Source organism: Nycticebus coucang, chromosome 18 (genome assembly GCF_027406575.1).
Source record: "Nycticebus coucang isolate mNycCou1 chromosome 18, mNycCou1.pri, whole genome shotgun sequence".
Taxonomy (NCBI): Eukaryota; Metazoa; Chordata; class Mammalia; order Primates; family Lorisidae; genus Nycticebus; species Nycticebus coucang.
In genome coordinates this window covers 42,381,099-42,394,994 of record NC_069797.1, presented here as the reverse complement: position 1 = coordinate 42,394,994, position 13,896 = coordinate 42,381,099, and the positions used below count along the sequence as shown (strand labels likewise).

The window sequence follows — 13,896 nt, the reverse complement described above, 5'->3', positions numbered from 1 at the left end:
AAATTATGAATAGAGTTTCCTGTGAAACAGAGTTGTCAGTATGTATTATAATGTTAGCTTGATGCTTCTTGTGTGAGACTTTTCTAAAGGCAACACTAGTAGCAGGAAAGATTCGTACTTCTAATGCTTCTGTTCTAGAAGGTAACCCGGAGGAAGTTATAAACACAGATGCAGGTGGCTATACAGGCCTGGCTAGCTCCAGAAATGAAACATAGCTACAGGGCATATCTTGCGAGGCTGCTCCAAAGTCATGGCTCTACTTTAACTAGTCTGTAGTCTTTAATTTAGAATAAAATAAAGCTAACATTAAAGAAAAAAACAATTAGGTAATACCAGTTTTATCACATCTAAAAGAATTTAGTCTTTTGTCTTTAAAGTGAAGCCATCACAGGTGATTATATAGAGCTACAGAGATTAAAAAATAAATAAAAAACCTAGCCATGACCACCCCCACCTCCCCTACACAGAAGATACTGTATCCAGTTGAAATGGTGAGAGCTTTTTTTCTTAATGTCTTTTGAATTATTCTAAAATTTTGACATTGATTGCTTAACGATTTCTAATTTTTAGAGCCTATTTTCAATTAAGTGATATCCTTTTGTGTGTAAACGGAAAGAGTTCGGGCGGCGCCTGTGGCTCAGTCAGTAAGGCGCCAGCCCCATATGCCGAGGGTGGCGGGTTCAAACCTGGCCCCGGCCAAACTGCAAAAAATAGCCGGGCGTTGTGGCGGGCGCCTGTAGTCCCAGCTACTCGGGAGGCTAAGGCAAGAGAATCGCTTAAGCCCAGGAATTGGAGGTTGCTGTGAGCTGTGTGAGGCCACGGCACTCTACCGAGGGCCATAAAGTGAGACTCTGTCTCTACAAAAAAAAAAAAAACGGAAAGAGTTCATAGACTATAGTCAAGAACACTCATTTAAAGCTGTATGTTATATCAATAACTAAATTTCTGCTGCTAAGTTTTGCTTTTGCAATTTAGTGAATTTTAAAATACAGTGTATCCCAAAGTTCACCTCTAAAATTGCCATACACAGGGAAGATGGGAACTTGTAGCTAAATGTACCTTTTTTTTTTTTTTTTTTTTTTGAGACAGAGTCCCACTGTACCACCCTCGGGTAGAGTGACATGACATCACACAGCTCACAGCAACCTCTAACTCTTGGTCTTACGCGATTCTCCTGCCTCAGCCTCCGGAGCAGCTGGGACTACAGGCACCCGCCACAATGCCCGGCTATTTTTTGGTTGCAGTTTGGATGGGACTGGGTTTGAACCCGCCACCCTTGGCATATGGGGCCGGCGCCCTACTCACTGAGCCACAGGCACCGCCCAGCTAAATGTACCTTTATTTACAAAATATTCATTACAGAATTTTACAAAATATTCTCTTCATGTTGGCCAGCTCTTTGTAAAATTTTGCAATGAATTTTTTTTTTTCCGAGACAGTCTCCCTTTCACCCTGGGTAGAGTGCTATGGCATCATCTTGGCTCACAGCAACTCTCTTGGGCTCAAAAGTTCCTTCTGCCTCAGCCTTCCCAAAAGCTAAGACTACAGGCGACTGTCTTGATGCCTAACTAGTTTTTCTATTTTTTAGTAGAGACAAGGTCTTGCTCTTGCTCAGGCTGCGTCTTCTGTGTCCAGCTAACATTAAATGTTTTTGAGAATCAAAATATGATTTTAACATGTATCAGTAGCATGTTTCTGTTTAGGGCCCAGTAGTATTCCACTGTATGGATAAACTGCATTTTGTTTATCTCTTCAAGTTGATGTTCATTTGAGTTGTTCTTTTAGATATTCCTTTGGGTTGTGCAAAGCTTTGGAGGGGGGTGTCTTTGGGGGACAGTATCACTCTGTCACCCTGGGTAGAGTGCTGTGGCATCATTGTAGCTCACAGCAACCTCATTCTTAAGCCTGAGCCTCCCGAGTGGCCCAAAAGGCACCCACCATGTTGCCCGGCTAGTTTTTCTAATTTTTTTGTAGAGACAAGGTCTCCCTCTTGCTTAGGCTGGGATGGTCTTGAACCCTGAGCTCTGGAAGTCCATTTGCCTCAGACTCCTAGAGTGAATGCTAGGATTACAGGCATTAGCCACTGTGCCTATCCACTTGAATAAAACCTTTATGAATATTTGTGCCTGGGTCTTTGTGGAATGTGTATTTTTATTTCTTTTGAATACATACCTAGGAGTAGATTTCTTGGATCATATGGTAAGTGTATGTTTATCGTTTTAAAAGACCGTCAAACTGTTTTCCAAAACACGCCATTTTACATTCCCACCAGCAGTGTCTGAGGATTCTGATTTCTCTACATTTGCCAAACTGACTTTTCTTTTGATTATAACCATCCTAAGTGGTATCTTAGTGTGGTTTGGGTTTGCATTTCCCTAAGGACTAATGGTGTTGAACATCTTTTCATGTACTTACTGTCTTTGGAAAAATACTCAGATCCTAGTCCCTTTTTTTAAATTGGGTTATTTGGCTAAGCACAGTGGCTCATTCCTGTGATCTAGGACTTTGGGAGGCCAAGGCAAGAGGATTGCTTGAGGCCAGTAGTTTGAGACCAACCTGAGCAAGGGCAAGACCCTCTTCCTCCAAAAAAATAATTTTTTTTTTTTTGTGATTTTTTGGCCGGGGCTGGGTTTGAACCCACCAACTCCAGCATATGGGACCAGCGCCCTACTCCTTGAGCCACAGGCGCCGCCCCCAAAAAATAATTAAATATTACAAGTATAGTGGCACAGGCCTATAGACCCACCTATTCAGGAGGCTGAGCCAGAAGGAGTTTGGGGCTGTAGTGAGCTAGGATCATGCCATTAGACTCCAGCTGGGGTGACAGAGTGAGACCCTGTCTCTAAAAAACATTAAAATTGGCTGGCTCAGCACCCATAGCAAAGTGATTACAGCACTGGCCACATGCACCGAGGTTGGCAGATTCAAATCTACCCCAGGCCAGCTAAATTGCAGTGACAACTGCAACAAAAAAATAGCTGGGCATTGCGGGCGCCTGTATAGTCCCAGCTAGTTGGGAGGCTGAGGCAGGAGAATCACTTAAACTCAAGAGTTTGAGGTTGCTGTGAGCTGTGATGCCCTGGCACTCTACCGAGGGTGACATAATGAGACTCTGTCTCAAAAAATAAATAAATAAAAAGGAAGAAAAAATAAATTATTGCCTTTCCCAAGATCATTGAAGTTTCACTCCCGCCTGTGTTTCTTTGGAGAGTTTTCTAGTTTTAGCTGATACACTTAGGTCAGGGATGTCTAGCCTGCTGCCTACATGCCACATGCTAATTATTTGAGGCTTATTTTGCTTATCTGTGGTGTCATATCTCAAAAAAGCATTCCTGGACTTTTTTTGGTCACCAGCTTTTGTTAGCGTTTGTGTATTTAATGTGTGGCCCAACGCAAATTATTCCAATCTATAGCAGAGAAGAAAACAGGTTGGACACTTATTATTTGCTCCATTTCGAGTTAATTTTTGTGCATGATATGAAGTAGAGATCCAAATTAATTTTTTTGTTTCTTTTTTGAAATAGAGGCTCACTTTCTTGCCTCCCAGTAGAGTGCTGTAACATCATACCTCAAACTTTTCTTGGAAAAATTGACAAGCCGATCCTAAAATTCATATACAAATGCAAATGATCCAAACTCAAACTCTTGGGCTCAAGCTATTCTCTTACCTCAGCCTCCCGAGTAGCTGGGAGTATAGGCGTCCACCACAACACCCGGCTATTTTTAGAGACAGGGTTTCTCTCTGGCTTGGGCTGGTCTCGAACTTGTGTTAAACAGTCCACCTGCCTCAGCCTCCCAGAGTGCTGGGATTGCAGGTGTGAGCCACCTCGCTTGGCCTTTTTTTTTTTTTTTTGAGACAGAGTCTCCCTTTGTCGCCCTGGTTAGAGTGCCATGGCATTACAGCTGGTTAAGAGTGCCATGGCATTACAGCTCACAGCAACCTCAAACTCTTGGGGTACTGACAAGTACCCAAGGCAAGCGATTCTCTTGCCTCAGCCTCCCAGGTAGCTGGGGACTACAGGGACCTGCCACAACTCCTAGCTACTTTTTTCTTTCTAGAGACGAGGTCTCACTCTGCCTCAGACTGGTCTCAAACTCATGAGCTCAGGCAATCCAACTGCCTTGGCCTCCCACAGTGCTAGGATTACAGGTGTGAGCCATCGCGCTGGCCCCAAATTAATTTTCTTTTTGCATGTAGATATGTAATTGTGCTAGCACCACTTATTGTCTGTTTTTTTTGCTATTAAATATTTTTGGCATTTTTATTGAGAATTAGTTGGCCATAAGAGTTTAGTTCTGGATTCTCAGTTCTGTTCCATTGATCTATATGTCTTTCCTTATGTCAGTACCCTGTCTTGATTGCTGTAGCTTTGTCATAAATTTTGAAATTGGGAAGTATCTGTCCTCTGACTGTGTTCTTTTTCATGAATATATTGGCTATTTGGATCATTTGCATTTGTATATGAATTTTAGGATCAGCTTGTCAATTTTCCCAAGAAAGGAACATGGGATTTTGAAAGGATTCAGTTAAATCTGTAGATCAGTTTGGTTGGTATTGTCATTTAAACAATAATTCTTCCACTCCATCAACATGGAATGTCTTTCCAGTTTTTTAGTTCTTTAATTTTTTTATCAAGATTTTATAGTTTTTCAGTGTATAAGTCTTATGCTTTTGTTAATTTTTTTCTAACCTATTCTTGTTTATGCTATTGTGAATGGAATTGTTATCTTGATTTCATTTTGGAGGATGTTCATTACTAGTATAAAGAAGGTTAATTGAATTTTGCATTCATTTATTCTATGGTCAAAATAAATGTTCAGCCAGCATGAGTTCTTTTTTTTTGGAGACAGAGTCTCACTATGTCACCCTGGGTAGAGTGCCATGGTGTCACAGCTCACGGCGACCTTAAACTCTTGGGCTGAAGGCATTCTCTTGCCTCAGCCTCTCAAGTAGCTGGGATTACAGGTGCCCACCACAATGCCCAGCTATTTTTTTTGTTGCAGTTGTCATTGTTGTTTAGCAGGCCCAGGCCAGGTTCAAACCCACCAGCCCTGGTGTGCCCCAACCACTGAGCTATGGGCGCCAAGCCCAGCCAGCTTGACTTTTAACTATTTGAGAGTATTGCTTAATTATTTTGCCTTTATCTGCCATATCGTACACTACGTATATTAGACTTGTTGTCATTACTGTAGGCTTACTTCATAGCATTATGTTAGCCTCTATCAGAAGCGTGTCATACCAGCACTTCATGTAAAGCATTTGATTGATTAAATCATACTTAGAATGTAGTGCCTTTAGTTTCATAATACTCAGATTTAAAAAAAAATGTAAATTTTGAAGAAAGAATCACTTGGTTTCGTTTTTAGATTATTGGTGAATAGCCTCTCTAGTTTAGTTGTGATATAAAATTAAAAATGAAATCCCCATAGTATTGTTTGTGTGCTTGTTTTGTTCTTTACCGTGTTTGCCTGTTATTTAAATTTAGACGTTTTCTTATTTTTCTTATTTTTTCTTTCTTTTTTTTTTTTTTTTTTTTTGAGACAGTCTCAGTCTCACTGTCACCCTGGTTAGAGAGCTATGACATCACAGCTCACAGCAACCTCTGTTGAGCTGTGAGCTCAAACTCTTGGGCTTAAGCAATTCTCTTGCCTCAGCTTCCCAAGTCCCTGGGACTACAGGCACCCACCACAACGCCCAGGTGTTTTTTGTTGCAATTGTCATTGATGTTTGGTAGGCCTGGGCTGGGTTTGAACCCACCAGCCTGAGTGTATGTGGCAGGCACCCTACCCACTGAGCTACAGGCGCCACCCATTAGAGAATTTTTAAGCTGGTTTCTTTCTTTTATTCTCTTTCAGTTATGAGGTAAAACACTAAACTTCTAAATTTTATGTTTATGGGCTGGGCTCCCATCACTTAGCGGTTAGGGCGCCAGCTGTATACTCCGGGGTAGGTGGGTTCCAACCGGCCCAGGCCTGCTAAACAAACAAACAAAAAAAGCCAGGCATTGTGGCAGGAGCCTGTAGTCCCAGCTACTTGGGAGGCTGAGGCAAGAGAATGCTTAAGCCCAAGAGTTGGAGGTTGCTGTGAGCAGTGATGTCATGGCACTCTACCAAGGGCGACAAAGTGAGACTGTCTCAAAAAAAATTTTTGTGTGTGTGTTTATGAAGTTATTTCTAAAACTTTAACATATTTTTCAGGGTCAGTTAAATGAAAGCATGGACCATGGGGGAGTTGGACCATATGAACTGTAAGTTTATATGAAAAGATTTTCATTGTGTTGTTTCTTACAAGTTATATCAGTTTCAGTTTTAGCTATCATGTGATTCCAATAACCTGTTCTTAAATATGTAGTCTTTTTTATAGACTTGGTTTATGAGTTTGGCACTAAAACCTGATCAATATAATAGGATATCCAGAGTTTTGAGATGGTGTATAGATTTTTTTTTTTTTTTTTGAGACAGAGTCTCACTATGCCCCCCTGGGGAGTATATCTTTGGTATAGCTATGGTATCACAGCTCACAGCAACTTCCAACTCTTGGGCTTAAGCGATTCTCTTGCCTCAGCCTTCCAAGTAGCTGGGACTACAGGCGCCCGTCACAATGCCTAGCTATTTTTTTGTTGCAATTATCATTGTTGTTTTAGCTGGCCTGGGCCAGGTTCAAACCCGCCAGCCTCCTTGTATGTGGCTAACACCATAACTACAGTGCTACGGGTGCTAAGCTGAGATTGTGTATACATTTTAAGAAAAAATTAGTTATCCATGGGCGGCGCCTGTGGCTCAAGGGGTAGGGTGCCGGTCCCATATGCCGGAGGTGGCGGGTTCAAACCCAGCCCCAGCCAAAAAAAAAAAAAAAAAATTAGTTATCCAAATTCAGAGTACAGTGAATGAGACTGAGTCAATTAAGAATTAATAGTTCAATATAGAAAACCACCCTTGTGGCGGCACCTTAGCTCAGTGGGTAGGGCGCTGGCCACATACACCCAGACTGGTGGGTTCTAACCCAGCCCAGGCCAGCTAAACAACAATGACAACTCCAACAAAAAAATAGCCCTGCATTGTGGTGGGCGCCTGTAGTCCCAGCTTCTTGGGAGGCTGAGGCAAGAGAATTGCTTAAGCCCAAGAGTTGGAGGTTGCTGTGAGCTGTGATGCCATGGCACGTTACCAAGGGTGACATAGTGAGACTCTGTCTCAAAAAAAGAAAAAGAAAACCATACTTGTAACTTTTTCTTACTGAAAATTTTATAGAAATGCTCCTAAAAGTCAGATACCTCTTGTTTTGCTTTAATACATCATTCAAACAGAGATTCACATGGACTTAAGTCATTTTAGACAAGCTTCATTACGTGAGTGTGGGGATTAATCTGCTCTGTACTGTACTCTCAAGTAAAAAGTCTGGGTAAGAAGTAGACTGCACACGCAGAAAGGATTTGAATGGCAGGCATAATTTTGGGTTCTTTAAATCAGTTAATAACTTAAAAAGCCAGACGTGGAAAGATGCATGGATAAATTTAATTAGCAAGAATTTTTGTAGCAGAAAAACTTGAACTAATTGAGTAGTTTTAGAAAGATCACAGATTTTTTGCTATAATATCTAACTTCATTGACATTTTGAATGAAGTAAATTTGAATAACTAGAAGATTTTTCCTTTCTCAACTTTATAAACTTGTTCTAGTTTACCTTAGCTTGTGAAAAAATAAATAGCACATTCAGTGAACAAGCAGGTAATTATCAGACCACCTAATCTTGACTTTCCATGTTATTGAATCATCAGTTTATTTAGAGAACAGATGTTAAATTTGCTGTCATGTACTTTTTTCTTCTCTTTCTTAACAGTCTGCTGAAGGTAATTTAATGTTTTAGATTGCATTTCTCTTTCTTAACAGTATGTTGAAAGTAATTTAACATTTTGCAAATTTACTTTTGGTTTTGTTTTTCTTCATAGTGGCATGGAACATTGTGAGAAATTTGAAATCTCAGAAACTAGTGTGAACAGAGGGCCAGAAAAAATCAGACCAGAATGTTTTGAACTACTTCGGGTACTTGGTAAAGGGGGTTATGGAAAGGTAGGAAGTATTTTTGAAATGAGAGCTATTATCTGTCTTGGATAGATTAATTTTTATACCCTGATTCTAGCAGTCATCTTCAAACTTTGTTAGCCATCAGCAAAGGATATGACTATGACTACTTACCGGTATAATTTGAAGGATGTGCAAAAGTTCAATTTTTCCTCCTCTTCATACCACCACACATGTAAAAGCCCAGCACTTAAGTAAATCCCCAAGTTACAAACATCTGACTGGCATATGACTTGCTTACAAATAGAGGGTATTACAGGTAATAGGTAAATTTACCTGTTCCAACTTATATATAAATTCAACTTAAGAACAAACCTGTAGAACCAATCTTCTTTGTAAGCCAGGGACTGCCTTCTCAGTATTTGTTGAATAAATAAATAGGCCACCATGCCAGGCAGAGTTTGTTATTAGAGGATCCACGCTTTCCTTTGGTTAAAAATCGCATCCTTTTTTTTTTTTTTGTAGAGACAGTCTCACTGTACCGCCCTCCGGTAGAGTGCCGTGGCGTCACACGGCTCACAGCAACCTCTAACTCTTGGGCTTACGCGATTCTCTTGCCTCAGCCTCCCGAGCAGCTGGGACTACAGGCGCCCACCACAATGCCCGGCTATTTTTTTGTTGCAGTTTGGCCGGGTCTGGGTTTGAACCCGCCACCCTCGGCATATGGGGCTGGCGCCCTACTCACTGAGCCACAGGTGCCGCCCAAAAATCGCATCCTTTTTAACAACAAACTACTCTTTATTTTCAAAGGGCATGGCACTTTAAATTGTTATCTGTCCCTGAGACCTTAATGTGAGTTAGTTTTCTTTGACTTGCAGTGTCAAAGTACTGCAGTACTTTGGAGCAGTAGAATTAGAAAGCTTAACAAATATAAAAAAGGAGAAGAAAACTTCCTAGTTTCACATTTTTGCCCATGCTTTCTAACTTAAGACCTCACTTTTACAAATTCTACCCAAGAAAACTTACACCAAGCCATTCTCTGTCAAAAGACAGAAATTAGATAACTCAATTAAAGTTAAAGAACTGCTTATACTATTGTGTGACATTAATTTTTGCAAAGCACAATGTTGGTAGTTCATTTTTATGCTTGAAGACACATTCTAATGTAGTCTAGTCATCCTCCATGTATAACACATGCACTTTAAATCTCACATTTTAACTGTTACATAAAAATGTTTACAGTTGTCTGTTCAGTATCTGCAAGAGGTGGAGAAGGATTGATTCCAGGACCCTTGCAGATACTGAAAATCTGCAGATGCTCCAGCGCCTTACCTAAAATGGTATAGTGTTTGCATGTAACCTATGCACATCCTCCCCGATTTGAAAGATGATACTTTTAAATTATCTCTAAATTATTTATACCTAATATTTGGTACAATGTAAGTGCTGTGTAAATAGTTGTTATCCTGTACTTTACGTATTTTTAAAATTCTTATATAGTTTTTATTGTTTTTTCCCAAAATATTTTTGTCTGTGGTTGGTTGAATCTGCGGCTAAAGAATTGCTGGATTCTGAGGGCCAACTATGATAACTAGACATTTTAAAGTACAGGTAATTTCCTATCAGCTATTATTGTGTAGTTGATGTGAAGCAAGAACAGTGGCACCACTGGAAGAAATTTATTAAATATTTTACAATTTTTAAGTTTGCTGTTATACTTCTAAAAACCCAGAGTGTTGCTCATTCTAAGTAAATTAGTATTTTATATACAAAGTAATAGGAAATGCTCATTTTCAGATGGTCATTGCCCAACTTTGTCAATAGAACGAATAGGAAAATCTCATGTTTAAAAGATGTCACTAGTAAATCTTTACTGTGGTTTGCTCCTTTAGCTGATCATTTTTGCAAGCAATCCTTCATGATATTATAATAGTTTTTACAAGAATATAAAGTGCCGTATTGTTTCCTTCCTATAAATAGGAATTAAGGGACTATGACTAACGTAGTCTGGCTTTTAATAACATACACTTATTTTTTTATTCAGGTTTTTCAAGTACGAAAAGTAACAGGAGCAAATACTGGGAAAATATTTGCCATGAAGGTGCTTAAAAAGGTGATTCCCCGACCACCTTTGTTTTTTTCACCACACTGTATTCTTAATTGCTATAAAAGTTTGGGCTAAAATTCTTGGTCAGAAAATTATGTTTCAAGCAAGGCACAGTGGCATGTGACCGTACTCCTTGTTACTTAGGAGGTTGATACAGAGGATCACTTGCCCTCAGGAGTTTAATGCCACCTTGGCCAAAATAATGAGCCACCATCTCTTTTTTTTCTTGACACCGAGTCTCACTTTGTTGCCCTCAGAGTGCCATGGCGTCACAGGTTGCAGCAACCTCAAACTCCTGGGCTCAAGTGGTTCTCTCGCCTCAGCCTCCCAAATAGCTGGGACTACAGGTACCTGCCGCAATGCCCGACTATTTTTAGAGACACGGTCTCGCTCTTACTCAGGTAGTCCATCCACCTTGGCCTCCCAGAGTGCTAGGAGAGCCACCATCTCTTTAAAAAAAATTTCTAATGCAATTATAATTCCTTTTAGAATGTCGGATATGTTTCATTGTTATTCGTATTATATTTCTGCTTAGGGTAGAATCTGTTCATCTCTGAGATAACTGTTTTAGCTGTTTCTGGTCTTCACATTTCTAAGAAATAAGCGTGTACTGCAGTCTTTTAATTCAGCAGTTTTAGCATTACGTCTTAACTTTCTACATGTATTATGATAGTTAAGGATTTTAATCTCATTTATGTCTCCTCCCTTTCTTCTCATCATCTAATTGTTTTGCTTTCTTTGAATCTACTCTTGTTCTCTTATACCTTCCAACAACTGTAAAACACCTTTTAATCTAATGTTCTTGGTCAGACTGAATCCATCAGTTCTATTTATTTTCCCAGAGGCATTTCTGTACTAACTTTCTAACTTTCGATCTCTAGACTGGATAGTTCTCTAGGCATAACTGTCATTACTAGACCCTCCCTTTACCATAATCCTTGGAATTTTTTTTTTTTTTTTTTGAGACAGAATCTCACTATGTTTCTCTCTGTAGAGTGCTGTGGTGTCACAGCTTATAACAGCCTCAAACTCTTGGACTTAATCAATTCTCTTGCCTCAGTCTCCCAAGTAGCTGAGATTACAGGTGCCCACCCCAATGCCCGGCTATTTTTTTATTATTGTTGTCATTATTGTTTAGCAGGCCTGGGCCAAGTTTGAACCACCAGCCCCAGTGCATGTGGTCAGCGCCCTAACTACTGAGCTATGGGCATTGAGACAGTTCTTGGAATTCTTTAGCTCCTTCAATGATGGATTCTTTTGTTTTCTGGATCCCATATCTTCATTTTTCTTAATTTACACCTTTGTTCTTATTTTGGTGACTACTAGTGACTTCTGAGAAAAGGTACATGAAGGTAAATTTTTAAGAAAATATTGCATTATTTCAGAATTTACTTACCTTTATACTTGTTTGATCGTTTGGGTATAGTTTTGAAGTTGAAAATAATTTTCACTCAGAATTTTGCTCCTTTTTCCTCTATATTCGAGAGTTTCTTTTGGGAAATCCCTGGCCATTCTGATTCCTGATCCTTTATAAGGGCATATTTTTGTGGTTTTTTTTTTTTTTTTTGGCCGGGGCTGGGTTTGAACCCACCACCTCCGGCATATGGGACCGGCACCCTACTCCTTGAGCCACAGGCGCCGCCCTATAAGGGCATATTTTTCTTTGAAAATATTTGAGATTTTCTCTTTCTTCCTAATATTCTAGATTTTTTCTTTTTTTTTTCTGAGACAGAGTCCCACTCTGTCGCCCTCAGTAGAGTGCCATGGTATCACTCAGAGCAACCTCAGAGTCTTGGGCTTAAGTGATTCTCTTGCCTCAGCCTCCCAAGTAGCTGGGACTACAGCCTCCTGCCACAACACCGGACTGTTTTATTGTTGTTGTTGCCATTGTTGTTTAGCTGGCCCAGGCCAGGTTTGAACCTGCCAGCCTTGGTGTATGTGGCTGGCAGGTGCCCAGCCAGATATTCTAGATTTTTATAGTGATATGTCTAGCTTTGAGTTTTATTTATTTAGAGTCTCACTCTGTTGCCCATGCTAGAATGTTATGGCCTCAGCCTAGCTCACAGCACCCTCAAACTCCTGGGCTCACATGATCCTTCTGCCTCAGCCACTCAAGTAGCTGAGACTATAGGTACTTGCCACAATGCTCAGCTATTTTTCTAATTTTAGTAGAGATGAGGTCTTGCTTTTGTTTAGACTACTCTTGAACTCCTGAACTCAAGCAATCCACCTGCCTCAGCCTCCCAGAATGCTTGGATTGCAGGTGTGCCTGGTCTTGACTCTTAATGTATTTTTAATCTTTTAATCTTAAAGCTTCAGACTTTCAGTTCTAGGAAATTTTCTTATAAGATTTCTTTGATAATTTCCTTCTCCTACTGTTTTCTCATCTCGGAATTGCTATTAGTCAGTTGTTGGACCTTCTGAACTGATCTCTAATTTTTTTTAAATCTTTCATTTGTCCATTTCCTTGTCTTATTTACCATCTTTCACAGAATCTTTTTTTTCTTTCTTTCTTTTGTTTTTTAATAATAGATACAGTCTTATTCTTGCCCTGGGTAGAGGGATGTGGCATCATCATAGCTCACCATACCCTCAAACTCTTGGGCTCAAACAATTCTGTTGCCTCAGTTTCAGAAGCCTACCGCAGATGCCCAGCTAGTTTTTCTGTTTTCAGTAGAGATGGGGTCTTGCTCTTGCTTAGTCTGTCTTAAACTCTCAAGCTTAAGCAATCCACCCACCTCAGCCTCCCAGAGTGCTAGGATTACAGACGTGAGCCACTGCTCTCAGTCTACAGTGTGTTTTTAAGGCTATTTGTGGTTCCCGAGAGCTCTTTCTGTGGCTTTCACTTTTTTTATTTTTTTTATTTTTTTGGCTTTCACTTTTTATAGTACCCTGTTGTATAAGTACAATATTTTCTCTTATCCCTCTGAGGGTTTTAATTATAATTCTTTGAAATGTTCTTTGTTCCATGCATCATCTCTTTTTTGAATTTCTCTATTCTTTGACTTTTCATTTAGTCTTTTCTGCGTTAGTCTCTAAGGAGGCCTTCTTTAGCTGTCAGATGTCCTTTATTCATATTTAAGAGTGGAACTCTGAAAAGCTGGTGAGAAGTTCTACATATGTAGGCTTCTCTCTGTAGGGCAGTCAAATGGTAAACTGGCAGTTAACCAAGAACTTCCAAGTAATATTACCTCTAGATCCTCTTTCTAGAGGTCTAGTGGATCATTTGGTGTTAGAAAAAAGCCTCCATTGTATTGCCTGGAAAAAGCTTTCTGGAGCTGGATGAGAGAGTGGATAGAGATATTACCTTTCAACGTGTAAAGTTGAGTTTTTACTTTAGTACTCTCTCTGTATATCTAATCCTTCACTTTTTTTTTTCCTAGAGACTATGCCTCTTCTTGGGTTAGTTCTTTGACTTAGTGTAGAGATGGGAATTTTTTTTGGTCTATCTATTCTTTATACAGGCTTTCTGATACTCTCCCTCCTATTTTTAGCCCTCTACTTTCTACAGTCTCTCTGAGTCCTCTAACTTTAATTTCCTTCTTTTTTTTTTTTTTTTTTTTTTTGAGACAGAGTCTTACTCGGTTGCTCTGGGTAAAATGTCATGATGTCATAGCTCACAGCAACCTCAAACTCTTGGGCTCAGGCAATTCTCTTGCCTTAGCCTCTCAAGTAGCTAGGACTACAGGCATCTGCCATAACACCCAGCTAGTTTTTCTGTTTTTAGTAGTGACAGGGTCTGGCTCTTGTTCAGTATGGTCTTGAACTTG

At 39.9% G+C, this 13,896-nt stretch overlaps 1 protein-coding gene across 4 annotated transcripts in view; it reads left to right on the top strand.

Annotated features, from left to right (window-relative positions):
- RPS6KB1 (ribosomal protein S6 kinase B1) overlaps positions 1–13,896 on the top strand; it is a 59,576-nt gene that overhangs the window by 3,372 nt on the left and 42,308 nt on the right. For all 4 annotated transcript variants that reach the window (XM_053568038.1, XM_053568036.1, XM_053568037.1 and 1 more), the window contains exons 2-4: positions 6,199–6,248; positions 7,947–8,067; positions 10,064–10,132. In XM_053568038.1, the coding sequence (XP_053424013.1) occupies positions 6,199–6,248; positions 7,947–8,067; positions 10,064–10,132 (240 nt within the window). The remainder of the gene's footprint in view (positions 1–6,198; positions 6,249–7,946; positions 8,068–10,063; positions 10,133–13,896) is intronic.